The following is a 24,662-nucleotide window of genomic DNA, read 5'->3' on the forward strand; positions in this document are numbered from 1 at the left end:
AACATTCTACATTTGCAATCCCACGAAGCAGTCCCGTGGAACATGCACAACCGATCATATTTGCGCTCTCATAGGATAGTCTTGGTTTTGGCTTGCATTGCAGGCATGTCAGTCAGCCCTGCTGATTCAGTTGGCTGTGACAGCTGACTGCTTTTCTCAGACACTAGTATCCGCGTTCTGGCTACCTAGCCGCCGGCTACGCTTACAGGTTTTCTGTCCCGGTGTTAGACGCTGCACATAGTTCAAGCGGAGCCACCGCATCTTTGTCACTGGGCGGAAGTGTGGAGTTAGACAACTGTCAAAAGGTCTCCCAGACGGACTTGGGATCCCCAACTGTGAGTGAGAGCAAAGACGGACCAGCAGATCACCGAGAACACCCTGAGCGGGAAGAGGACGCGGTTTTTGCGAATGGGTACAAACTGGTATTGATCACCATCGGGCTCTTCTTCTCCACGTCTTCTACATCACTCGAATAAACCATCATGTCCTCCACGCTGCCAAAAATCACCCGGCAGTTTCACTGGCCGGATGATGTGGGTGGTATGCAAGAGCCTACCTGCTCACTACCCTCGCCGTGACACTCCCTTTCAGCCGTCTAAAAACCTTCTTCCCCATAAATTGTATCAATATGAGTGACCTCTTTGTGTTTGAACTTCGCTTCTCCTTCTGCGGTATCACCCCGTCCTTGTCGGGCCTCATCCCGTCCCGCGCAATGGCCGGCCTGGGGGGAGGGGGGCCATTCTTAGGTTCCCTTATCATCATTATTCACAGAGGGCCATTTCGCCAACGGACAGACTTCTCAGGGCAACTAATGAACGTACTTTCAGTGGTGAACCTCATCGTACCTCTGTAAGCTTATAGGCCAGATGCCCCCCTCCCGTCGCAAGATCAAATGATAGAGAGTGCGAGGTCACCTCATGACTTGCCGGTTCTTAGGATGGGCGGGGCCTTCAAAAACCACGTCTCGTGCCGCTGGTCTTTCGATATTCATCTTACATTTGGCTATTGGGTCCCGTCGTTATCTTCTTTACCTTCCAAAACACCAAACCTGTCGCACCGATAAGCCTAAGGGAAAACGTGGTTCGTCTTGATCCTTTGGGGACGGCCATCTTCCTACCAGCTATGGTGTGCCTGCTGCTAGGACCCCAATGGGGGAAGTATACAACGCCCCTGGCCCAATGCTCGCATAGTTACCCTGTTATCTCTTCTTTGTGGTCCTACTTACTTGCTTTGTAGGGCTACAAATCTAGGCCCGCCAACGAGCCACTGTTCTACCGCGCCTGCACCGCGTCCGAAACATCCCGGTCTCAGCGCTGTACGGCGTCTGTCGAATTGGTGTCATGTTCATCTTTTTCTACGATCTCCCCACCTTGCCCCAGGTGGTTCAGGGGGTCCCTGCCACCGAGCCCGGCATTCAGAACCTGCCGCTCATCGTAATCAACGTTATATTGGCTATCACTTGCGGCGTCCTGGTGAGGATTACAGAAAACCCCGGCCCCTTTATGCTCCTTGGGGCGACCATGACTAGTATCGGCGCTGGGCTGCTCTCGACACTGCAGTGAGCTTTCGGGACATATCAATGGATTGTATACCAGGTGGTTCTGAGGATAGCATCGGCATGTGCTTCCAGTTGCCTGTTTTCGTCGTGCAGACCATCCTATCATCCACGGATTTCTCCACCCCCACGGCCCTGATGACTTGACTTTAATTCAGCTCCTTGGCGGTTGCACCTTCGTTTTCGTTGCGCAAGATATCTTTGGCAATAGGTTATCGGCAGGCATCCACACAGCCTTGCCGATGCTGGACCCTCGCGCGGTAGATAATGTCGGACCTACCAGTCTCCAGAGAGTGTATTCGAGTAATACTCCCTCGAGTCTAGTTATTGTGAATAATCATGCCGTGGTGCACACTTTTCATCCAGCCATTGGCTTATCTGCTGCTTCATTCTTCGCTGCAACTGTCATTTAGTGACGATTATCGAGCAAATCAATCAGCCAGTCCGGCTCCTCTTGAGTCGGAGGGTCGTATCGGGTCCACCTCATCAGGCGGGAGCCCCTGGATCCTTACGTGACCAAGGAGTTAACAATCATCCCTTGCCGCATGACGTTCTCGGATTGACCGTGTCCCTACGGTCCCCGTGGTTTCCTATGTATCTGCCATCCTATGCTAGCCGTGCTCTTTGAACAATTGGATAGGTCTTCATTGCCATCTCCGCACAATATAATGCGTTGCTCATATGTTTTCTAATAATTGCCCGCCCGAAAAGAAGTTGCAGCGTCTCCATGTAAGAACAGCATTCATGTATAACTCCATTGAACTATCTTCAATGGTGGTCTCCAAGTAGCTGGAATGGTATATTATACACACTGAAATTTTTCCCCTCATATGGCATGCGAAGTAGCCATCTGGCAGAATTCTGAGATGACAGTCGGTCATTTGGCGAGGACGGATGAGAGGGGTGTGTGTGTGTGTGTGTGTGACAACAATGGCGCCATGATGCGCCCGGAGTCAGCTTTTCCGTCAGTAGTGAGGATAGACAGTCAGCTATTGCACCACCTTTTTATCGCGCTAAATGAGTCGCTCGGCCTTCCCGGTGCTTGGGCAACATCCTCGTTTGCCGTCTTTGATCGGAATTTCTGGGCCTCGAAAGTGAATGATGGCTGGGTGCATACGCCAAAAATTTGTTTTCTGTAATAATCATGCATTAATCATTGTCTTACGTAGGTTAGGGGCCAAGATTTCGAGCTATTGATTTCATTATAAGATTCCGATCAGTTGTATTCTACTTCAATGAGGTGCATAAAGACTGTTGGTTAGATTTACTAGATCCTTTGTGGCAAATATGTTATAGGCAGCACCGCCTCCTCATAGAGTAATCATGTGAGCTGTTCAGTAACTGAAACCCAATAGATATAACCTGCGATATCAGCGCACCGGTATTCAGAGGTCCACTGGTAATACTAATGGCCCCTCGCAGTCTGACAAAGTAGACAAATCCCGCGCTTCGTGATCTGTTCACGGCTGCCTCAACAAAGCAAGGGGCAACCCCCCCTTTCATGTCACCCAGCGAAAGAGGCTTACTGTTTCGACATATGGATGGTCTAGACCAACCCTTGCTACAGCCGATAGTAGTAATGGAAAGACACTACCACATGGATTCACAGCAGAGCTGGGACCAGAACTGGTGTCACCTCACCCCCCGTCTCCTCACTGCATCGAGGTCGTCACCACAAAAAAATGTATTGAAAATGAAATTGCGAGTGCCTGAGGACCAATACCTGAAGAGGGGCCACTGGAAAATGGTGGACCGACGAGTATTGTATTTGAGCAACACCGAGGCCTAAGGCTATGATTTCACGGCTCTAGGGAGCATTCACTTCCCATCAACTACCATTTCCGCCGATGAGCCTAAGAGTACACAATGCTGATCCTCTATCTAGTACGTGCCATGCGGCACATAGTTCTTGGATCTTCATGTAGCTTGGACACAACTAACCGAGACTATTCGATATACAGCTAGCAGCGGTCATTGTCGGATGGCTGATATACCGCCTCCATCTAGACCCTCTGTCGCGTATTCCAGGTCCTTTGCTGGCCAAATTTTTTCCGGTAGGACAACTATCTTTGCCATCGCCCCATGCTCTTGCTCAGGTAGCTAATTCATTGTACCAGATCTGTAGCATACAAATGGTCCTCACCGGCCGACTGATGTTCACCTTCAAAGAGCTGCATGACACTTACGGTGGGCTTTAATCTGTTTCCGTACCCCTCGCCTCTCCCCAATCACCAGAAAGCTCACCCGACTTTCCTTCAGGCCCAGTAGTTCGCATCGGACCAAGTGAGCTATCATTCGCAACAAATAGCGCATTCGATACCATCTATGGACCCCATGGGGACAATAACTTCTCGCTTTACGGCAGTCGGAAAGGCCTGTTGGGAAGCCTGGGCGGCATGGCAGATTCGTTAGGCAACTCAACAGAGAAGGATAATCGCCGAAAGCTACGTCCCCTGGTTGCTACCTCGTTGAATGAGCTGCTAGCCGCCAAAGGCGAGGAGTATTGTCACCTAGCAATGGCCGAGCAATTAGCATTCCATCATGTAGGCCAGACGGAAGCCGCACCCGTCTCCCTGTCCACGTTGAACAATCGGTACTTGTGGCAGTTCGCGAGCATGGCGGCCTTTGGAAACCGCGGCGACGAAGCGGAGCGAGGTAGGTTCCACAATTTACTAATGGGGTCGAGCTTCCCGGCACTAATCGAAGTAATAGTAAGCTTCAATCCTCATGTTGACTGGCTGGACCCCTTCATGTGCTTCCTTGAGACACTCTTAGTCTTCTTCTCGCGAGCTACCATTCACCGCTACATTTCAATTGCTTTAAAAGTATGGCAGGCCATCTGCTTCATCTTCCGACGGCCCGTCCATCCAGGCGAAGTCAACTACGACAAGGATGAATCTGCGTTCCCGGATAACCTTCACAGTCGGCTCCGGCAAGCAGCTTCGAGGACCATGCTCCAAGTTCCTGATTCCTTATTGCAGATCAATTGTTTTGTTCTCCGGTGAGCATCGGTCCCAGGCCGATAGGGAATAATGGCGCCCCTAGACTAAAATATCGGCGTAGATTCAGCATATACGGGACAGCAGACAACATGCTAAACGCTTTGTTTTATTTTCTGCTGAAGGACCCACAATGCTTAAGGAGACTGGAAGCGGAGGTCTTGTCTGTAGGGGCCGCCGTGGATGAGCTATCGGACGACTGTCTAGCCAGGTTGCCCTATCTCAACGCCTGCATCAGCGAAACCTTCCGTATCACACCTGCCTTCAATGGGGGCATACTACAACGGGTGTCTTGCGGCGCCACAGTTGATGGGATCTACGTCCCACCGGGGGTAGGGTCTAACTTTTTTCTTCCTTTAGACTGGATCTATGGAGACACTTCACTGACATCAAGCACCTGGCCAGGTTGCGGTGTCGGTAGACCATTATACTCTGGGCCATGCCCCTCAGTATTGGGAGAAGCCTGATATCTTCAACCCGGATCGGTGGATCGATCAAAACTGCAAGGATAATTTCAAAGCCTCGCGGCCGTTTCTTATCGGCGCACGCCAGTGTCCAGGGCGACAGATGGCGTACCAGATGTTCCGGGTATGTGTCGCCAAACTTGTATATCTTTACTCTTTGGAGTTGGTGAACAATGACTTTGATATTGAGCGGGACACCTTCTCATCATATCATTGGACCGGCGTCAAGCTTGATGTGACCATGAAGCCGCGCACCCCGGGTGTTCTCGGCTACTGATTCGCATGGTCTTCTCCTGTGGCTGTGAAATCTTTTTGTCAACCTGCCCCCCCCCTTTCAGACTGATTATCGTTACTCATGTTAAGTACTATTGCCTGTTCAGACCTTTGCAAACTCTATGCTCAATGTACTGTGATGTGATCCCGTGCAAGTAGTACATCGAATGAGTCTATATGTAGTACATATCGCAATAATATTAGATTTCTTATATTCTGGGTCCCCATCCCAAATCTACATTGCTACCTCAGTTGCCCTCTAGGCTATATCAGTGAAGTGTCGAGACCCCCATCATACAACGTCAGATAGCAATTTAGCACAATACTATAATATTCCTCCGGTTACCCCCGAGGAATTCCACTCTCAAGGTCCGCGCAGCAGGGTATGAGGATGTCGCTGATCAGCTTAGAATAAGTAGGAGAGGTGGAACTATAGCACGGGATTCCACATCTCACCTCAGCCACTCCACACGTAGACCCCAAGGCTGGTTCAGGTGATGTTCTCGGCAGGCCAGAATATAATAGTAATGACCCTCGTGGCAAGCTAAGGATTCTGCGAACTGGTACATCCAATGAGATCTCCAGATTGGCATGCCACAGCTGTTGTGGGTGCAATTGACAATTCCTCATGATTGCTCAATGCGTTCTCATGATTGGCCTCTCTGCATACCAACCGGCATTCTTAGGTGTATGCCTGGTCTTGGCTCCACCTGACATTTTTTACCAGTCGATATTTAAATGCTCTTCCCGCGCAGAGGTTCAGGCAAGATATTCTTGACTACTCGAAATTTCAGCAAAGTCTGTATTCTACTCAGCATGCGTCTCTTGCTGGCTACTATAACAGCCGGGGTGTTGTGGCTTCCCCAGGTGTTGGGGAGGGCCAACACGACTACGCCGAATTATACAGTCGATGAGCTGTGGAAGTTGGAAACTACCTTCTGGGACAACTTCCTATATCCTGCCAATGTTGAGCAGATGGAGGCCATTAACTCCACCTTGTTTACTCCGGATGTATGTGGAGGGTAGTTGTCCTTCTACATAGTCGCTGACATCTCCCTGCAGGTACAAGGTCGAGTAGACATCACCCGCGTGTTCAACGGCAGCGAATTGAACACGGAGTATATCTTTGGGCTGTTTTCGGACCCTGACCACGTTAGCCTAGTTGGGGTTCCCGTTGACTATAGCATCACGCAGTTCATCGCCCAGGGGAATATCGCATCCGCGACCACTGTTGTCACCTTTAATGCCACTTCGTTCGGCAATCTGCTGGTACCGGTCACCATTGACACGTGGATCATGTGGGATTCCGACGGACGCATTATGCAATATGATGCCACCTTTCGCTGGTTCGGGTTTCTGCTGGATACCCTCGTGGAGGCGTTGGCCGAGTCCATCAACGGCACGACCAGCCAGGCTACGGCATCACTGACCCAGATCCTCGCCACGACCATCTGCGCAACGCATGACCAGTACTGCACCGGGGCAAACCAACAATACGATAACAATACGGCTTGTCTTGACTTCCTGACTACGGCGATTCCGCTCGGGAAGGACTACGAGCTAGGCCGAAATACCCTGTTATGTCGGGAGGTTCATGAGCACATGGTGCAGTATGATCCGGCGCTTCACTGTCCACATATCGGGCCAACAGGGGGAAATTATTGTGTCAATGATCAGACCTATGCACAAAAGGTCCATCAGAAGTACTTCAACCAGTCATGGATTTTGGGCGTGCCCTCAACCGGGGATATCTGGCTTGGGGACTGATGGTTACTGGTGAACTGCTTGCTGGGCCGATATTTATTTAGGAATATAGAATACCCGAGAGAAGGATAGATAGGGGGGGAATTCATTTCACGAGCCATGGACCAGAGCACTATGAACTTTAAATAATGGTATTAACTGTAAGAATAAGCCTGTCTCAGTGTTTTGCAAATTGGCCGAACGGTTCCACCTTCTCCCAGCCTGTCTCTCTAGAACTGCCGCGTCAGGGGCTGCTCTGGCCACAGAGACTCGTACAGATTACGGGCCAACTTCCATTCCATCTCATCCCAGGACCCATCAGATCTGGCGCATATCAGAACCGAGACTCGTACTAGCCAGGGCAGTGCATCTCTTTACCTTAGATGGAACTGTTTCGGGGCCAAGACGTGTGCCCGCAGCAGGATGCAGCCCACCGCCGCTTCATACGGCTTGCCGGCCGTTTTCACGAATTCGAAACTACGAATATTCTTGGGATGGATTATTAGAGGCTCATGCGACATCTTTGCAACACCGTTGATGTCAATGCCTTCGATCTCATCGACCAGGGGTACCGTGACATGGTCGTCCCGGGGGTCGTCGGTTGGACCGGACAAGGGAACATCAGTCGCGTCGACCACACGCTGAGCATCCCGCACCAGCTGGGGCCATGCGGTGACCCATTCTGTGCTGTGAGTGTTACGGACACCGTAGTAGTGGGTGTATCTGTCCAATGTCAGACTCCGGCTGGGACCTATCGGCACAGTGGACTTACCCCATCATGAATTCGCTTTAGATAGATACGTATTGGCGAAATGTTGTTTGGTTTAAGGTGATGACCATAACGCCATTAGTCGTGCTATATGTTGGTAATGGCAGGCATTTATTACAAGGGAAGACATGAGGCAGGCAATCATGATGGAGGCGTCTTAGGCAGCAGCCCCGACAATTGCAGTGAAATCAACCGGTCTAAGCTCCTTCCAAAGTTCACTACCATGGATTCTGCGCCTTGGTCCTTAGAATGATTTGGCTTCGCGCATCTTAAACTCTGGCAAGGGGCTGCGTCCCCCACGATACCACAACCCTGTGTTATTCGCGTCCTTGTTATTTAACGTCTCCACTGCCCGTAAACCAAAGGCTACGTCCTTTCCAGGGTCCTCCTCCACCCACTGGCACCGACTGAAGGCCGTCTGCAGCTCCTGGTAATTGAATGCACCCCGTCCGTGGTAGTGCTGCCCCAGTAGCGGGATGATTGCCTTGCTAGCTACAGGGCTATAATAGTGCGGGATGCGTGAGAATATGTGATGAGTGACGTGGTCGGTTGAGATATGATGGAAGAAATGCGTCCCAATGATGCCAAAGTCGCGGTCCATGGTCGCGGTTGCGCCACGCAGGAAGCTCCACGATTCAGGGGTGTATTTGGGCACCGATGGGTGGGTATGATGCAGATACGTGATCATCACTAAACACTCAGACAGATTTCGTCAGATAACCTCAAATTTGTCAGGGAAAGGGGAGGGTTGCACATACCGACCCAGTGGTTCACCCATGTCCACGGCACAATATAAACCCAAAACAGCGTCTCAAATGAACCAAACTGCTGATAAAGCTGATAAAGGCCGGCGATCACAGTGAAGCAGCCCAAATCCGACAGCACAATGGACAGCCACTCGGAGGGATAGAACAATGCCCCTTGGGGATCGAAATGGCTGTGACGCCACATCGACATACCTTTCTTGGGAACAGCTGTAGGAGGGCAGGTGATGTTGGTTAGGATATACCAATTCCAGCCGATGGTCTGCTGCAGCAAAATGCGAAGGAAAAGGACGAAGGGCGCATCCTGTCCTATATCCTCGAGCACCTCGACCGCCTGGCCGATTTTGTCGGCGTAGGACTGGCGCAGAGGCGGCACATAGTTTAGGTCCTTTTCAATATGATTGGCATAGATATGGTGCCGCCGATGAGTTGATTTCCAGGAGAAGTAGGGGGCGAGGAGAAAGGAGTGCAAGACGAATCCGACGCGGTCATTCACCACACTCCAGCGTGAGAAGCCGCTGTGGCCACAGTCGTGTGCAATCACCCAGAGTCCCGTCCAAACAATGCCTTGACATACTCCATACACATTGACCGTGAGGTAGTAGAGCAGTGACGAATTATGCACTGCACTGGTTTGTAGCAGCTGGTACAGTGCGGTCAGTAGGGTTCCTGCGTATGCCAGGTCTCGCAACAGGTAGAAGCAAGACCAGAACAGGGACGGCGTGAAGCAGTAGTCGGGCACTGCGCGACGAAGGTCATCCACAGTCACCTTCTTATTTAGATTCTGCAGTTCCACAATAATAGATCAGTCACTCTGGATTTGCACAATAGATGAATAGTTAGACAAACCCCCCCTCCGACTAGATGTGTTGGATGCGGTTCTGCGACCGTGCGAAACCCGGTCTTTCCTAGCTCCATGGTGCAGTGGCAGAATCTTCGAAGGACAATTATCGACGATGGGCTTCAGTTGATCCCCAAATACATCTAATTAACAGACCTGTGTGATGATCGAGCAAGAATAATTCTCCGTTCTTTATATAGGTTGCCCTATATCATCATCAGCGCCCTCTATCATCAGGCTACGATTTATTGACGAGACCTCGTGCCACAATCAAACAGCCCACCCCGAGCTAAGGGGTTTACAAATTAGCCTATAGAATCTATCGCAAGTAAGCAAAGAATGGGAGTGTCAGAGAGCTAAGGTGCAAGAGAGCCCTTCGGAATCTCACTTGCATAAACGAGGCTGAGAGGATCCGATCCCGCATTATCGAAAGCCGTGAAGACCCCGGGAGTTCCGCGAATCATACCGATCAACTAAGGGTCTTCGTCCCCTCCACGTCCGCGGACGATCATCGCGCTTTATATTCTGTCACGCCTGATCGTCTATTCTCTGTACTCCCCAGTGATATGCCTCGCATGGGTTGTAAGCAGAACAACACCCTAGTTGCCCAAATACCACCTAACTCCTCTACCTAAACCAAAAGTAAGATCCCAGCTTACTACATTTCTAAGGCTTGGCGTATACCACTTATGCTTCATGCTTATCCCCTGGAACAGGATTACGGTCTAGATCAACAAATAAGAAATCTCTGGATAGCCTTTGCGTGGTGCGTGTGATCAAGATCGAAGTAAATAGTGACGATCCTTGCGAAATCCCTTCTGTGTGTTGGTGCAATGATGACAGGAGACCGTCTCATCGGTAGGTGGGCTACCATCTGTTCGTCCCACAGGATACCACAAGGCCGGGCCCTACCTGACCCCTTGCTCGACTCAAACAACCACCGGCAATGAACGTGAGGTGCCGTACGGTATGCAAGGATCAGCCTTTGGCTCGTGTCACTTCGTCTTCGGATCCTTCGAACGCAATGCACCCTGCATGCCCGACGCCCTGAATACGAGGGGGCGAAGAGATAAGAGATCAAGTGTCGTCTTCGGTAAGATAGAATTGTTTACGAGCTCTGGGGAAAATGCTTGGTGTCCTTTGCTAATATACATACAGTCACTTTCTATTGCAATCTATCATGATCATTACATGTGGTCATCATTATATGCAACGTCCCCATTGATGCCTACGCATCCGTGCCCAAAGCAAAGACATCCTCAATCTCGGTGATATTCTTTCCCTGAGATAGCAGCAATCCCAGCAGAATGCGCGACTTCTGCGGGTTCAGATATCCACTGGCGATGTGGGTAGCCGTGTCGCTGCTCACGTCCGACAGTGGCACTTCCCCGTTGACAGTGCGCATACTCTGCACGACGGGGATCTCCAGACGGTTGATGACGTCCTCGATGGCCTCGTTGAAGGAGGTCGTGACGCCTCCAGCACCGGCACCAGCAACCTAGTCTCATCAGCATCCATCTCACTTCACCGACATATCGAGCAATATCACTTACCACAATTCCCTGGGCACCACTAGAGATTGCATTATACAGGGTGTCGTTGTGCATGTCCTCATAGGAGAATAGGATGTCCACGCGGGGAATCTCAGTCACGTTGGCAATGTCAAAGGTCACCTTGCCGGTTGGCTTGACGGGCGGATAAAAGAAGAAAGGGGTGTTCGAGATCATCTCGCCGAGATAACCCATCTCCATGGCCTTGAAGGTGTCCATGGTGTTAGCATTAGTCTTGGTCACGTAGTAGGCCGAGGCAATACGATCGTTCATGACGACCATAGCACCGCGATCGCGCGCCGAAGCAGAGGCAGCCACCGTCACAGCTTCGAGGAGGTTGAAGGGTCCGTCAGCCGAAATGGCCGTGGACGGGCGCATAGCACCCACAATGACAATCGGCTTGCCGCAGTTGACGGTGGCGTCCAGAAAGAAGGCAGTTTCCTCGAGGGTGTCGGTGCCGTGGGTGATGACGGCGCCGGCCATGGTCGGGTCCTCACACACGACGCGGTTCAGCTTCTTGGACATGGAAATCAAGATGTCGGAGGTGATATCCTCGCTTCCCACGTTGGCCACCTGCACACCGGCAACATTGGCCACATCCAGCATGGACGGGACTGCATCGATGAGGGACAGGACACCGACTGCTCCAGAGGTGTAGCCGGTCGTGGCTGTTGAGCTGGAGTCAGAACCGGCAATGGTACCACCTGTGAGCTGAGGTTAGCTATCGGTCGCAATCCCGGAACCGAACTCAGTCCACCTACCTGTTGCAAAGATGGTCACGTTCGGCAGGGTGGTGTTCATCTGGGTGAAGTTGAGGCCATTGGCATTGGTGAAGACGAAAGTCTCATTGGTCGTCCGCATATAGAGCAGCGGAGAGGCCGAGGCGAGAGTGGCCAGTGCGGAGAAGAGAAAGGGCTTGAGAGGCATGATGTAGATTGATGAGATGATAGCTCCTGGCTTCTTCTACAGTTCATCTTGTCTGGATGCAGCAATTTATATACCATCATGTTTGTGCTGGCACGCGGGTCTGTTCGGAACCCAGCCGTGATTGCAGTGGGAGATGGTCTTGTTCTGTGGAGGCTTGCTATCTCCTCCACATGGTCTTATCAAAGTTTCTCCACATGGAGTTGACATGGGAAGATTACTAGTCTATCCAGCTAGAAGGGATTCAGGGTCCATAGACTAGTGGACGGAAACCGATAGAATGATAATTGATAAAGGGCTTGGCCCCGATATCGGTGTTGACTCCTCACGATAAGCCCAACTGCCGGAGAAGGTCCACCCGAGGGTAGCATTCACCTTTGCGATAAGGCAGAGAATCCTTCTCGAAGCCGCTATCCGCATGACAGCGAGGCAATATGTCATCTTATCTTGTTGTCTGTCATCAGAGACCTCCGTCATCAGTTTGCCGCACTCGGATTGACATTTAATGGCAGTAGCATCGCATTTGGATAGTACTATCCGAAACCTCCGAACCAAAATATATATCGATGTCAGCGTGAAGATGATACGTAGTACAAGCAGGATATTTAATTATCTACTACTAATAGCAGTAGTTTCTACTAGTAATATGTTTCTTCTATGTAGTACCTTCAAGGGCTATAGTAGGTATCCTTTTCCACGCCTTGAGGCTTTGTAGGTGGCCTTCCCCCACAGATCAATCCCTCATCGTCTGTACTCAAAGATAATTCTATGATATGCAACTTCCCTCCTACTAGTAACTATACCGAGCTGATCTGAAACTGGTGCGAGGTGTGCCCCGTCACCACGCCGGCAGTGTTTCGGATCACGGGTTGATGAAATGCCTCCAGCGACTGCAGCTGCGCGGGAGTGGCGATCTGGAGTTGGCGCAAGATCTCGACCGCAACGGCGTAAAGTACCCCCCGGTTGCCATCCTCAATCTTGACCGCAATCCCCAGAGCCCCGCTAATCCCCAGTTGCTGGGTGTAGCCTGAAGCACGCACTCCAATAGCATAGCAGCCGTCCGCTCCCACCTTACCAATCAACACTCCTTCAAATGCCCGCATGAGCGCGGTGCAGAACCGACCATCTCCCCCGACCAGTTCTGGATGGCCTGCCATCGCTCGAAAGATGCAAGCTAGCGCCTGTGCCCGCGGAGACTGGTGATCTGTAGGGGCTGCATTGGCCGCATTGGCGATGCGGGCGTAGATGCTGGCTAGATTCTGCAGGGGTAGCGCGGGAGCGGGCAGGTTACAGCCATCGATGGCCCATTGGACACGATCTGAGGGCAAGCCCGCCAGCTCCTCGACGGCGTGCGTAACTTGTTGCTGTAGAGGATGATTGATGCAGTGGTACTCTGCAGGAGGCGCTCCCAGAGCTTTTGCACCGGCAAGCATGCCGGCGTGTTTGCCTGAGCAGTTGTTTGCGATGGCCGTCGGCGTCCAGTCCCGCTTGATCCATGCTCGATTGACGGACTCCGACAGGGCCGCATGACCTCCACAACGCAAGTTCTCTTCCTGCAGGTCAATTTTGGCCAGCATGGCGCGGGCACGGGCAAGATGGCGATCTTCACTGCTGTGGGAGGCGCACATCAGCGCCAGATCTGCTTCGTCGAAGTCAAACTTTTCTAGGGCGCCGGTTTCCAGAACTGCCAGGGCTTGGGCAGGTTTCGCAGCCGAGCGGGCCAAAGTGACACGCGTGGGATTTCCCACGGCATAGATGATGCGGCCCGTGGCATCGGTGACGGCGGCATGGAATTGGTGTCTGTTTTCCACGACGTTACCGCGATAGGTCACGACATAACCGGGAACGGGGTCGTGAGGTAATGGGTTGGGTGACACGGTCATGGTGGATGATACCAAGTGGAGGGTTCACTTGCAAATTCGAGGAATGGTACCGTCGCCATGTTTGTGACTGCGCAATGATTTTATAAGGGCCCTCCTGTGGTTTGCGATATCTGGTGGATAGACAATCCGGGTGAGGGTACTATTCCCAATGCGGTGCGCGGATGCGATGAGGAAGGGACCAGTTAGGATAGAACGGAATGTTCATTTCGTGATGGAGGAGGGGGGTAAATGTGGATGACCAAATTGATGTGTGTTACTGAGGCAGCTGGAACGAGATTATCACATCACCATCAAAGAATCCGCATACAGTGAAAAGATGCCATCGAATTAAGATATCCCGAGGCAGTCATGCAGTCAGCCATCACGTTAGTTATGCCGTATCGCCTTGCTGCCTTATGGCCTTGTGGCCTTGCCCCCTGGGGTGTCAATGCGAGGACCATCCCATCATCCGATAATATCTCATGGCTGTTCACTGTGACTTGACACTCTATTGGAAAATACATTGTTACTTCTATAACCCTTACCATACTTCCTGTTTCTGTTCCTGTTCCTGTTCTGCTCTTCGTGTGCATTGTATCGGAGCGGCCCGGAAGCTACCGATCGCCGGATTCCTCTTGACCTCTCTCATTCAACGGCTGTGCCCTTACTCTCTACCTTTCTGCTTTTCCAATCGATAGATTCCAGGCACAAAGGAAATTTCTTCTGGCATGATTGCTTGACATGTTGTCATGTAACACCACTACATACTACCACATCATACGGAGTACTACTAAGTCAACTAATTATCCCGGCTGGAGGGTAGCAGCCAATCATGCGAAAGTGACCACGCACGGGGGCTGTCGATCCCCGATGATCGTGCATCGGCAAGCAATGAAGACGGACGGTAGAACAAGCCTCGGCCACACTCAACAGTCAAGGTAGTACTCGGTAGTAGATAGGTTGTGTCTCCAGATGTGGGGAGACCCCTTCGAAATACCCTCCGACCCCGTGCCTCGTGCCCCTGCAGATCGATTCCATTGGAGCTGCACCCGTGCTTCGTGTTCCTGCCGATGGGTAAGAGGAGTGGTGAATAATGGATAATGGAGTCCATGCGAATGGCTCGCTTAACTCATGAGACGGACTCTTTCAATCAAAATAGATGGATTCTCGACCACTTGACACCACCACGTGCAGACCCTGCAGGGGGAGAGATGAGGATAAAACCTGTCCGAGTGACAGCTCTATATCCACCCTAAAGATGCTATAAGAAGGCTCCCTTTCGACCATCTTGCCAATGGCTTGTATCATCACCAGGGTACTGCATTCTGCCTCTCCCCTCTGTACCTCAACCCCCAACTAGCTCACCATGCATCCCAGTGCGCTGGTCGGTCTGCTGGCCTTTGCTGCCGCTGCCTCGGCCATCCCGGCAAACCCCAGCCATCAGGCTCACTCCGACTCCGCCATCCAGAACCTCAAGTCCAAGATCAAGAATGTTGTCGTTCTGGTCATGGAAAACCGCTCCGTGGACAACCTGCTGGGAGGTCAGACCATCAAGGGCTTGGAGAACCCTATAAATAACGGCCCCTTCTGCAACCCCTACAACATCACCGATCTCTCCCAGGGCACCGTCTGCAGTGCAGCCAGAGACTATGACTCGGTCACCGATGATCCCGACCATGCGGTCTATGGCAACAACATCGAGTTCTATGGCACTTTCACTCCCGACAATGCGGCCATCGCCCAGGGCAAACTAACCCCCTCCCAGCAGGGGTTCGTCACCGAACAACTGCGCCTGTACAGCGCCGATGCCAACCGCACCGAGCTGTCCGTGCAGGTCATGAACTATTACACTGAGCAGCAGGTGCCTGTGCTCACCGAGCTCGTCCAGAACTTTGTCGTTTTCAACCATTGGCACTCGGATGTGCCTGGCGTACGTATCTCCTTCCCAATTGTGACCTGTGAATGGCAAGTTGCTAACCCCGATCCAGCCGACCAACCCCAACCGGGCTGCACTCACCTCGGGTACCTCGTATGGTCACGGAACCAACGACGAGGCCTTTGATAACCACGCCTTTCCCCAGCGTTCCATCTTCCAGCAGCTGACTGAGACCGGCCACTCCTGGATCAACTACTGGGACACGGCTGGTGGCACGGGTCCCGATGCTGAGTTCTACAACTGGACCTACACCTCCAACAACACCAACAAGGTCAAGGCCCTGGAGACGTTCTACACGGATGCCGCCGCTGGTGCCCTGCCGGAATTCAGCTACGTTAACCCCTCGTGCTGCGGTGTCGGCACCAACTCTATGCACCCCAGTGGTCTGATCTCCGACGGCGAGAAGCTGATCAAGAACGTCTACGACGCCCTGCGCGCCGGTCCCCAGTGGAACGAGACCCTCTTCATCCTGAGCTTCGACGAGACCGGTGGCTTCCATGATCATGTGCCTCCGCCCCTGGCTCCCCGGCCGGACAACCTCACCTACACGGCTACCACCCCGAATGGCAAGGACTATACCTTCAACTTCAACCGTCTGGGTGGTCGTATCCCCACTCTCCTGATCTCCCCATGGGTGGGTAAGGGATATGTCGAGCAAAAGGGCACTAGCATCACCGGCGACTCCGTGTCCTACTCCGCCTCGTCAATCCTGCGCACCCTCGGCTACCTCTGGGACTTTGACCCTTTCACCCCGCGGGTCGAGTATGCGCCATCTTTTGAGCATCTGGTGCAGACGCGGTCCCGCGACAACACCCCGACTGCCTTGCCTAGTCCGGTGCCTTTTCGGAAGTAGACGGCAGACTGTTATGCAGTGGTGGATTGTAAGGAGATAATGGACTGAGGGAAAGTACACCTGAAAAGCTGAGCCGCGTCCGAAATGCGTACATTCTCGGATCTCTCCAGGCTTAGCATGGTACAGAAGGAAGATAGATCCTGTATGATTGATGATAAAGACAATACATATATTCATAATATTCCTGTCTTAATCCATGAGTGTCGTAGAACATTCCTTCGAATCTCTTCCAAGAGTATTACTACTTGTAGCTCAAGGATGGGTTGTTGGCGAGTGATTTCGGTGCACTGATATATCCTGCGATCGTAGATAGGAGTAGAATAAAATCCAGGCATTGCATTCCATCCTCTACATACAGAAGGTCTATATGACTCTTCAAGCGTCATTCATACTGGTCCACATCAACCCATCTTGATTGGATCCACTAGCCTCGGTCGCATCCTGGCTCTCGGAAACACGCTCACGCAGGAGCAGCTTGCACTCTAAATCCTACTTTATTTTCAGTTCATTCCTAACCATCGTGAAAAAGGCAGAAAACTTACCATTGGCTGTGCTCATTACCTTGTCGAAGAAGGTCTGACTCGGTCGTTTCTTCAGCCCACCGACGCCTCCTGGCACCTCCAAGGTCGACTGACCTGCTGTCGAGGAAGACCCTGCTGCCCTGGGTCAACGACGAGGATCCAGCAAGAGGAGTAGTCCCTGCTGGAGGCTGAATAATAGGCGTGAGAACTGGACGAACCGCCGAGACCACCACAGGTGCAAACTTCATCACCGCAGGCCCGATCTTCTGCATGATAAATTGGATGCGGGTGAAGAAGTCCTCTGTCTCGAGCTGCTCCGGTGGCGTATTGCGGAGCACTTGCAGAGTCGCCCCGGCGAGCAGGGCACGACGGCCCAAGACCTTCAGGTACGGGTCCATTGGCTGTTCTTCAAAGGCAGCCTCAGTCGTCGGCACAATCTTGCTAATGACAGATAGTCCAGTTTGAACGGCGTTCGCCCCTTTGGAGGCAGCCGACAGCACTGAACCCAACATGCCCCAGAAGATCTCATCCTCCGTCTCGCGCTCCACCGACTTGAGCAAGTAGTGCGTGAACGAGTCATCTCGGAAATCCCTTGGGAGGCGGATTGGCTCCCGCCGACCGTACGATGTCGGATGGAATGGTTCCCTATCTGCCTCTGCACCCTTTTGGGTGTAGATATCTTGCGAGAGATGCAACGCCGCCGGCAAAATGGCCGGTAAGATCGTAGGCGCCACGAGATCAACATCTGCAGCTGCCTTCTTGAACTCCTCCATAATCCGCGTGCTGATACCGAGCTGTTTCATACGGTCGGCATCCGCCCGCAAGAAGGCCTGCAGCGCAGCCTCGGACAGAATGGCTTCTTCGGCCGTGCGAGACTAAGCGGATTCACCCGGATGGGCATCAGTAAGCCCACTCTCGACACTCCGTTTGGCGGCCACGGAGATGGCAGTGCCAGCTAGAGCGGCAATCGGTCCTCCGATGGGACCCAAGAATGGACTGACCGTCTGCAGGGCGCCCGAGACCATTGGTGCGCCGACTCTGAGCACATCCTTCAGGTCGTCCCAGAAGCCGTCCTCCGCATCCGACTTCCTGTCCATGCTGTCCCCGCCCACACGGACGTACTTGATGCCAGCTTTAGTCGTCTACACAGGATACTGTCTCTGGAGAATGGAGATGTATTCACGGTATGGATTCCCATACTCCCCTCCGATGGGGCTGGCTGAGTTATTTCCAGCTTCCCCCATAGACATGAGCACCGATGGAGATCAAAGGCCGGTTCTGCACAAGGACTGGAGACCCTGATTGACCTAAGATGAGAGTTAGCAGGTAGAATGGATAATATCGACTTTGCATTGCACCTTTGTATGTATCGATGCGATACTCCAGCATCTGGTTCGCTGCCTTGCGCCGATCCCATTCGACAGTCTTGAATTCTTCTTACATCTGTGCGCCAAACTCTCCATCCACCTGCATGTCACCGGGATATCCCACTACGCCAATGATATCCTTGCTGAATAAGGGGGTCTCAGTCGGCTTGAAAAGGGTGGTGACATTGGTGAAGGGCCGATCGAGCCGGATAAAAGCCACGTCGTGATGGCGATTCACCCCAGATTGAAGCCATCCTTCGGTAGTCACGATCTGGACGCCGTGCCGGAACTGGACGCTGGGGTCATTGATAGACCTTTTGCCGTTGTAGCCAATGTACGCTTTAACCTCGATTGCCCGACCGAACCCTTTGCCATCGTTCTGGCTCCAGTCAAAGGCACAATGACCAGCAGTCACAAGGGTGTCATCGCGAACAAACCATCCCGTGCCCATGGCATGACGCTGGTCGTCAGGCTCCTGGCCTTCATACCGCATAAACAGCTTGATGATAGCTACTGGCTGTCAGTGGATTGAATATCGTGTGCAGGGGGTTGGGACACTCTTACAGCGATACTTTCCCCCTGGGGCAAAGTGCTTGCGGTCCACCAGCTCACGGTCATCATCGAAGACGGCTTCATTACCTTCTTCATGTAGTCCGAAGAAGGACTCGACCGCTTCGGTGGTGGCTCTTGCGAGTGTCCACGTTCCAGCAGTGACAGACATGGCTGAAGATGTATGGCAGGGTGATGAATGTCAACAGAGATTGTGTTGTCAACGTAGAAGGTAAGCTCTGCTGAGAGCTAAAGACTTCATGGGATTCAAGGTGCTCTTTATATGGATGAATCCTTTGGCTCTGCAAGATGTATCTCGTTCGTTCGTCAATAAAGACGGTAACCCCGAAGCACTGAGATATGAAACGAGCGTGGCTGGCTGATTTCCCCACCTATTGATGAGATATCTTGATGGACCATCGATATAAATGTGCCATCGCGACCGAAATACAGGCACCGAGTGGTTAGGCAGCTGCTTGAGGCAGTTACTGCCGAAGGTTATTTTGCCTTCGCTGTCAGCATCATTACTATCACATTGGTATTGCCATCGCGATTGGGAGACGATCCTTGCCCCGCGTCGTAATGATCGTTCCTCGTGGCTCTGTCGTTCTCGATCAGGGCCGGATTGTCGAGGGAATTTCCACCATCGATCACCAGCTGTGGGGATGTTCAGGAAAGGGATTGTGTTGAATTTTGCGGACGATATCAATAGTCTGAAGTATAATATTTTCTGTGATGTGCCTGCTAGAACACATCTGATTCAAGGCGTACACGTCCCTCGTCCTGTGGTCTTTTGAATGCGATGGAGTGTCCTGAGATACTGCGCACCGTCGGCTACTTTTACCGCACCCAATGACCCATATGGCCTGACCTGACCCAGTCAGTTCCTGCATGATGCTAAGTTCGACTCTCTGGGTCTAGGACGGCCACACATGCCCTCGCGATTAAGGGCAGGCTTGTGGCACCCAATCGCACTCCCTTTAGACTGGATTTGAAATGTTTAAGCGACGGCAATGCCCTCCTTGGAGCTGAAGAATACGAGATTTCCCCGGATGCTTAAGACGCTAGAGAGTATACAATCATAATGGGCTACTTTCGAGTACTGCTCGGCAGCATACCGGCCAACCGATAACACTATAGTGGCGACAGAGTCGCCGAGACTACGTCTGCACTGCCTTCGGTTCCGGCTCATGCACTGAGTTACTTGCAATACCCCACTGCACATCACCGTGGCCATTAGCAGCCAGATAGTCCTTCCAAGCCTGGTCCTCATTGTCCAGCGCGTGATTCACATCCTGGAACACAAACCAGGCCAAGAGCCCCCCTAGAACGGCGAACCCAGAGCCAATGAGAAACACGGCTTGCGTGCCGCGAAACTCATCATCTCCCCAGCTGGCCAAGATAGGCTTGAAAACCGCCGTGCCAATGGCCGCCCCCGCCTTGCTCCATGCCGCTGCAAATCCCACGGCATGCCCGCGTATCGCGGTCGGGAAACTTTCACTGGCTGTCACGACAATCGTCGATCCGGGACCCACCTCTCCGAGCGTGAGGAAAACGCCATAGAGCACAATAAAGAGTGGCAGCGACTTTTCGATGGGTCCCAGCGCGCCACCCAGTATAAAGCCCAGTGCAGCCTGAAGAAAGTACCCGAGCGCCATGGTCCGCCGCCGCCCAATCCGGTCGGACAGGAAGCCCCCGATGAATGCCCCGGGGATGTAAAAAGAGTTGATGAGTGTGCCCCAGGCCATTGTTAGTGCGAGAGAGGAGGTCGGGTTCACGCGATTGACAATTGTTGATGAAAATAGCCCAAACGGGTACGAGATGTAGTTATAACTGGCGATAGGATTAGAATCACAACGGACAATAGCGTATACTGCATTACTTACATGAACCAAGAGCCGCACGTGCCTAACAACGGACGCCAATAACGCTTTAGTGCCAGCCAGTAGGGCACTGTTTGCTTCTGCATCGAGCTCTTGCGATAAGCCGAGCTGATAGCCATTCGGTATCGAAACCAAAAGATGGAGAGCGGAGGAATTACCCCCAGCGCGAGTGAAATCCGCCAGACAGCTTCGTAATTACGGACCTCCTGGTGAAAGCACAGAAGCAACAGCAGCGGGACTAGGGCACCAAAGGCGAACCCAAGGGAAGCCGACAGGTCAGCAATCATAGCAAAGATGAAGCCTCGTTTGTTTCGGACCCCCAGATCTTCATCGGTGGCTTCTGCAGCACCAGCCCCGGCAACCGGATACTCCCTGGGGAACAAGTGAGTAACAGATCCATAATCGCTTGAGGTGATGATAGTCGAACTCACCCACCCGCGCCCACACCAGCGATTCCTCTTGCAATTATCAACATCCAAAACATTCCATCTTGGTCAGTTCCGCTAGCACCAGCGCTCAAAGCGATCCCTAGGACGAGGATGACGGTGGTCAAGACCGCGCCGGTCTTGCGGCCCAATCTATCGGACAAGTATCCGAAGGACAACATGCCGATGATCATACCTACCATAAAGGCGTTGGACAAACGAGATGCGACAGCCGTGGTGAGAGTTTTTGGATAGATAACCTCCATGACTAATTCGAGGTTGCCGATAATGGATGCGTTGAAACCGTCGGAGCCAATGGCCAGACCGGAGAACACAATCATCAGTAAGACCGAGAGTTTGGAGGTCTTTGGTCGGCCTTGATCTGGAGCGACATCTTCGGCGGCGTCCGGTGATATCTGCACCTGTGTCTGTTTGGCAGGCTGAGCTGCTCCCGTCGTCTGTACCGAGTCTTGATCCTCTTTGCGAGCCATCTCAGCGGTCAACCCTGCGTCTGCCTCAATGGCCTAGCAGTTTCCTAATCTCAACCCAATCGAACCATGACGAGGTGCGTGTATTTATCTCTGCTGGACCTTGCCTATCTGTCCCGTCTGTCGGCCGATCCGAGCCTCGTTTGTCCCGCAAGAGACTGGACTAACATATCTGATAAGCCCAATGAAGAACAGCCTGGACGGCGGCGGACCAACCGCGACATTCGGCGATAAGCTGCGAGTCGCCAAGGGAGATGCTAGAGAATCCAATCAAGGGAGATCCAACCGGGCGGGGAATCTCAGCGCATCTTCCCCTCTTTTTCAGACCTGCAGGCGCTCGGATCTCCCCCGACTCCTGCAGACGCATGGCGATAAATCCATTGTCTGGATTCCTTGAAACAATTTTCGTTATTCTTCCCCTTCTCGGCAGAATCATGCTGGACAAGCAGACCGAGTCTCTCCCACTGGTGGAGGAAAGACCGCTACTCCATCAACCACCGCATCAATACCGGAGGTCTATTCTGCACTTTTTTACCAGCGCTGGTCTACTGTTGCTTAGCATCTACGCGCTCTTCCCAGTAAGTACGCGTCACCATTAGAATCGACGGCCGGGGTCTGACTCAAAGGCAGAGGCTGTCGCTCTTCAGCCCCTTCCAGCAACCGTCGTCGGTTACACCATATGAATCTTTCGAGCGATGTTCAATTGAGAATCTTCGAGAAACAGAGTACTATTTTCTGGATACCGCTGCGCCCATCTCAGTTGAGGAGTTCGATGAGCGCAGGAATCGCCTCGCGAGGGCTCTGATCGCCGATGGGGCAGACGCCTTTGTCGTGGAGCCGGGGTATACGTTCAAATACTATGCCAACGTGAGCCAGCCGGAATGGGAGGTCTGGGAGGTGGGCGCTCTTTCTCCCCAAGAACTCTTGTGTCTACTAATATCGCTCAGCCGGAGGAACGCCCTTTTCTTATGGTGGTGCAGCCTTATCGTCACTCGTCGGGCCTTGTTACCGCAAAGACAACATTCCTAGCCCCATCATTTGAGGCGGAGCGAGCCCGACTGCTAAATATGCCGTTTCTCGAGCCGATCGACATCATTCCTTGGGAGGAACACTGGAACCCATACGATACCTTGAAGGATTCTGTCATCTTCTCGGCACATGATCGAGCACCGCGACTCATGGTGGACGAGGAAATGAGGGACTTTATCCAACGGGGTCTCGGTCACTCAGGGTTCGAAATCGTCGGGCTGATGGGAGAAGTGGAGCGCGTCCGGCAGATCAAATCCGACACTGAGGTGGGGATTCTCCGCGCCGTGAATACCGGGACCGTGGAAGCCGTACGGCAGATGCGCAAATGTTCGTGATCCCCCACTCGGTCGCACTGTGGACGGACTGACACTAAGTAGGCCTCTACCCCGGTCTAACCGAGAGTGAGATCGCAAGGACCCTGGACAATACCCTTCGCTCGGCTGGGTTGGAGCCATTCTTTGATATTGTCTTGTTTGGTACGTGTCCGACCGCTGCAAAGGTGCAAGACTGACCGTGGAGGGTAGACGAGAATGCCGCCAACCCACATGGAGGCACCAACGGTTCGAAGGTGCTTGAGCCGGAAACTTTTGTTTTGATTGATGTAGGGTAAGTCGATACACAGGACCGTTGCCTGTCTCACTGTAGCTACTGCTGACCTCGGTCAGCGCCCATCTCCTTGGGTACTCATCGGATATCTGTCGAACCTTTTTCCCGCCGTTCCTTGAGCCACCGACACCGGATATGCCCGCCCCGACGCGTTTGAGAGACAAGCTGGAGGTATACCTGGATCCTCACCTGTACAAGCGAGATCAATTGGCTGACTGCTGTAGGTGTGGGACATTGTCTTTGAAGCTCAAACGCAATCCATCAGGCAGTTCCGGGTCGACGCCAGTGCTGCCAGCGTCGATATTGCTGCCCGGGAGGTGATCACGGACGCCGGGTACGGGGAGGCCTTCACCCATCGTGTTGGACACGGAATTGGAATCAAAGGTGAGTCGCCAGGGTCTGTGTGGAGGACCTGGAGGTTTGTCTGTGATATCGGGCTCATGCTGATGTTGCGAGATAGCCCACGAAAGCCCCTATCTGAACAAGGGCAACCATGCGACCCTCCTTCAAGCCGGCATGACGTTCACCTCGGAACCTGGGGTGTATCTGGTGGATCGATTCGGGGTACGGCACGAAGACATCTTTCTGGTGCGGGAGGGTGGGGAGGCAGAGCTGTTGACCGGTCGTCGAGCATCTGGGCCTTGGAACCCATAGGCATTCAGTGTATGTTGGTACATGCAATATATGAACTCGCGGGTGAATTTTGATATAGTAGATAGTAGGAAAAAGTTGTTGCCATTGGAGGAGAGGTGGTGGTGGTGCTGATATTGTTGTGTTGGGGGTGGTTGTGCTTCTCCAAAATTGGAGGAGGCGGAGACCATTTGATAGAAGCCTCAGGCACCAGAGCACGGGACCCACGGCTTTCCCGGTCGGCATCTTCCCGTTCCCTCATCTACTACTGCTTTGCTTTCCTTTGCTCTGCAGCACTTGAAAGATGAACCATTGGAAATATCCTGTTATTCGATACGCTACGAATGATATCTTCATAAAGCTCATTACTGTCCATCATTTGGATACTAGTCCGGATATTAAGACCGTCAGCCACTAGTACTACTTACTAACAGTACTATCATTACCATCAGTTCTGGCCCCGCTGGACCTGAAATATAAACAACAACCGCCTGAGTTCATGGAAGGCTAGTATTGAACCACTACTCGACAGCACTACTTGCATTGAAAATACACATTGCTCGTGCTACTACAGAAATCTTAACCCTTCAGCCACTTAATCCTCCTACTCCCAAGAATACTAATGCTATGG

The 24,662-nt window shown here is 52.4% G+C and overlaps 12 protein-coding genes across 12 annotated transcripts; 6 read left to right on the plus strand and 6 right to left on the minus strand.

Moving 5' to 3' along the window:
* Positions 1 to 42: 42 nt before the first annotated feature.
* Positions 43 to 2,292, plus strand: BO87DRAFT_411305 (uncharacterized protein; the record flags this gene model as incomplete). Its single annotated transcript, XM_025626431.1, has 8 exons — positions 43 to 107; positions 242 to 454; positions 550 to 849; positions 937 to 1,017; positions 1,065 to 1,125; positions 1,251 to 1,527; positions 1,564 to 1,598; positions 1,714 to 2,292. 8 exons carry the CDS (start codon positions 43 to 45, stop codon positions 1,966 to 1,968), a joined length of 1,287 nt encoding a protein of 428 aa, XP_025473861.1. The 3' UTR covers positions 1,969 to 2,292.
* Positions 2,293 to 2,989: 697 nt separating this feature from the next.
* BO87DRAFT_463853 (cytochrome P450) lies at positions 2,990 to 5,335 on the plus strand. The gene is made up of 7 exons (XM_025629264.1): positions 2,990 to 3,439; positions 3,517 to 3,609; positions 3,673 to 3,742; positions 3,815 to 4,210; positions 4,268 to 4,556; positions 4,619 to 4,886; positions 4,960 to 5,335. The coding sequence occupies exons 1-7, from the start codon at positions 3,422 to 3,424 to the stop codon at positions 5,293 to 5,295; spliced, it is 1,470 nt and encodes a 489-aa protein (XP_025473862.1). The 5' UTR covers positions 2,990 to 3,421; the 3' UTR covers positions 5,296 to 5,335.
* A 739-nt stretch (positions 5,336 to 6,074) lies between these two features.
* On the plus strand, positions 6,075 to 7,154 carry BO87DRAFT_346856 (uncharacterized protein). The gene is made up of 2 exons (XM_025620916.1): positions 6,075 to 6,302; positions 6,354 to 7,154. The coding sequence occupies exons 1-2, from the start codon at positions 6,108 to 6,110 to the stop codon at positions 7,056 to 7,058; spliced, it is 900 nt and encodes a 299-aa protein (XP_025473863.1). The 5' UTR covers positions 6,075 to 6,107; the 3' UTR covers positions 7,059 to 7,154.
* Positions 7,155 to 7,264: 110 nt separating this feature from the next.
* BO87DRAFT_391953 (uncharacterized protein) lies at positions 7,265 to 7,811 on the minus strand (the record flags this gene model as incomplete). The annotated part of the gene is made up of 3 exons (XM_025624981.1): positions 7,265 to 7,358; positions 7,413 to 7,757; positions 7,807 to 7,811. The coding sequence occupies 3 exons, from the start codon at positions 7,809 to 7,811 to the stop codon at positions 7,265 to 7,267; spliced, it is 444 nt and encodes a 147-aa protein (XP_025473864.1).
* A 236-nt stretch (positions 7,812 to 8,047) lies between these two features.
* Positions 8,048 to 9,485, minus strand: BO87DRAFT_463855 (delta-12 fatty acid desaturas-like protein; the record flags this gene model as incomplete). Its single annotated transcript, XM_025629265.1, has 3 exons — positions 8,048 to 8,493; positions 8,562 to 9,351; positions 9,417 to 9,485. 3 exons carry the CDS (start codon positions 9,483 to 9,485, stop codon positions 8,048 to 8,050), a joined length of 1,305 nt encoding a protein of 434 aa, XP_025473865.1.
* A 1,151-nt stretch (positions 9,486 to 10,636) lies between these two features.
* On the minus strand, positions 10,637 to 11,885 carry BO87DRAFT_431564 (asparaginase ahrA; the record flags this gene model as incomplete). The annotated part of the gene is made up of 3 exons (XM_025627595.1): positions 10,637 to 10,906; positions 10,962 to 11,662; positions 11,720 to 11,885. 3 exons carry the CDS (start codon positions 11,883 to 11,885, stop codon positions 10,637 to 10,639), a joined length of 1,137 nt encoding a protein of 378 aa, XP_025473866.1.
* A 794-nt stretch (positions 11,886 to 12,679) lies between these two features.
* BO87DRAFT_463856 (asparaginase) lies at positions 12,680 to 14,474 on the minus strand (the record flags this gene model as incomplete). The annotated part of the gene is made up of 2 exons (XM_025629266.1): positions 12,680 to 13,682; positions 14,413 to 14,474. 2 exons carry the CDS (start codon positions 14,472 to 14,474, stop codon positions 12,680 to 12,682), a joined length of 1,065 nt encoding a protein of 354 aa, XP_025473867.1.
* A 547-nt stretch (positions 14,475 to 15,021) lies between these two features.
* BO87DRAFT_463857 (phosphoesterase superfamily protein) lies at positions 15,022 to 16,693 on the plus strand. The gene is made up of 2 exons (XM_025629267.1): positions 15,022 to 15,674; positions 15,733 to 16,693. Exons 1-2 carry the CDS (start codon positions 15,111 to 15,113, stop codon positions 16,531 to 16,533), a joined length of 1,365 nt encoding a protein of 454 aa, XP_025473868.1. The 5' UTR covers positions 15,022 to 15,110; the 3' UTR covers positions 16,534 to 16,693.
* Positions 16,694 to 16,908: 215 nt separating this feature from the next.
* Positions 16,909 to 19,142, minus strand: BO87DRAFT_402306 (ATP synthase F1; the record flags this gene model as incomplete). The annotated part of the gene is made up of 10 exons (XM_025625675.1): positions 16,909 to 17,015; positions 17,076 to 17,113; positions 17,169 to 17,805; positions 17,860 to 17,913; positions 17,944 to 18,196; positions 18,303 to 18,361; positions 18,413 to 18,479; positions 18,522 to 18,587; positions 18,660 to 18,931; positions 18,986 to 19,142. The coding sequence occupies 10 exons, from the start codon at positions 19,140 to 19,142 to the stop codon at positions 16,909 to 16,911; spliced, it is 1,710 nt and encodes a 569-aa protein (XP_025473869.1).
* An 806-nt stretch (positions 19,143 to 19,948) lies between these two features.
* On the minus strand, positions 19,949 to 21,894 carry BO87DRAFT_224218 (major facilitator superfamily transporter). The gene is made up of 3 exons (XM_025618709.1): positions 21,285 to 21,894; positions 20,857 to 21,225; positions 19,949 to 20,803 (listed from the first exon to the last, which is right to left on the minus strand). Exons 1-3 carry the CDS (start codon positions 21,767 to 21,769, stop codon positions 20,131 to 20,133), a joined length of 1,527 nt encoding a protein of 508 aa, XP_025473870.1. The 5' UTR covers positions 21,770 to 21,894; the 3' UTR covers positions 19,949 to 20,130.
* Position 21,895: 1 nt separating this feature from the next.
* On the plus strand, positions 21,896 to 22,548 carry BO87DRAFT_224226 (uncharacterized protein). Its single transcript, XM_025618710.1, has 2 exons — positions 21,896 to 22,348; positions 22,397 to 22,548. Exons 1-2 carry the CDS (start codon positions 22,021 to 22,023, stop codon positions 22,447 to 22,449), a joined length of 381 nt encoding a protein of 126 aa, XP_025473871.1. The 5' UTR covers positions 21,896 to 22,020; the 3' UTR covers positions 22,450 to 22,548.
* A 169-nt stretch (positions 22,549 to 22,717) lies between these two features.
* Positions 22,718 to 24,335, plus strand: BO87DRAFT_381393 (M24 family metallopeptidase). The gene is made up of 6 exons (XM_025624518.1): positions 22,718 to 23,122; positions 23,173 to 23,271; positions 23,320 to 23,401; positions 23,461 to 23,572; positions 23,626 to 23,785; positions 23,862 to 24,335. The coding sequence occupies exons 1-6, from the start codon at positions 22,735 to 22,737 to the stop codon at positions 24,053 to 24,055; spliced, it is 1,035 nt and encodes a 344-aa protein (XP_025473872.1). The 5' UTR covers positions 22,718 to 22,734; the 3' UTR covers positions 24,056 to 24,335.
* Positions 24,336 to 24,662: the final 327 nt, after the last annotated feature.

This window comes from Aspergillus neoniger, assembly GCF_003184625.1.
Source record: "Aspergillus neoniger CBS 115656 unplaced genomic scaffold BO87scaffold_73, whole genome shotgun sequence".
NCBI lineage: Eukaryota > Fungi > Ascomycota > Eurotiomycetes > Eurotiales > Aspergillaceae > Aspergillus > Aspergillus neoniger.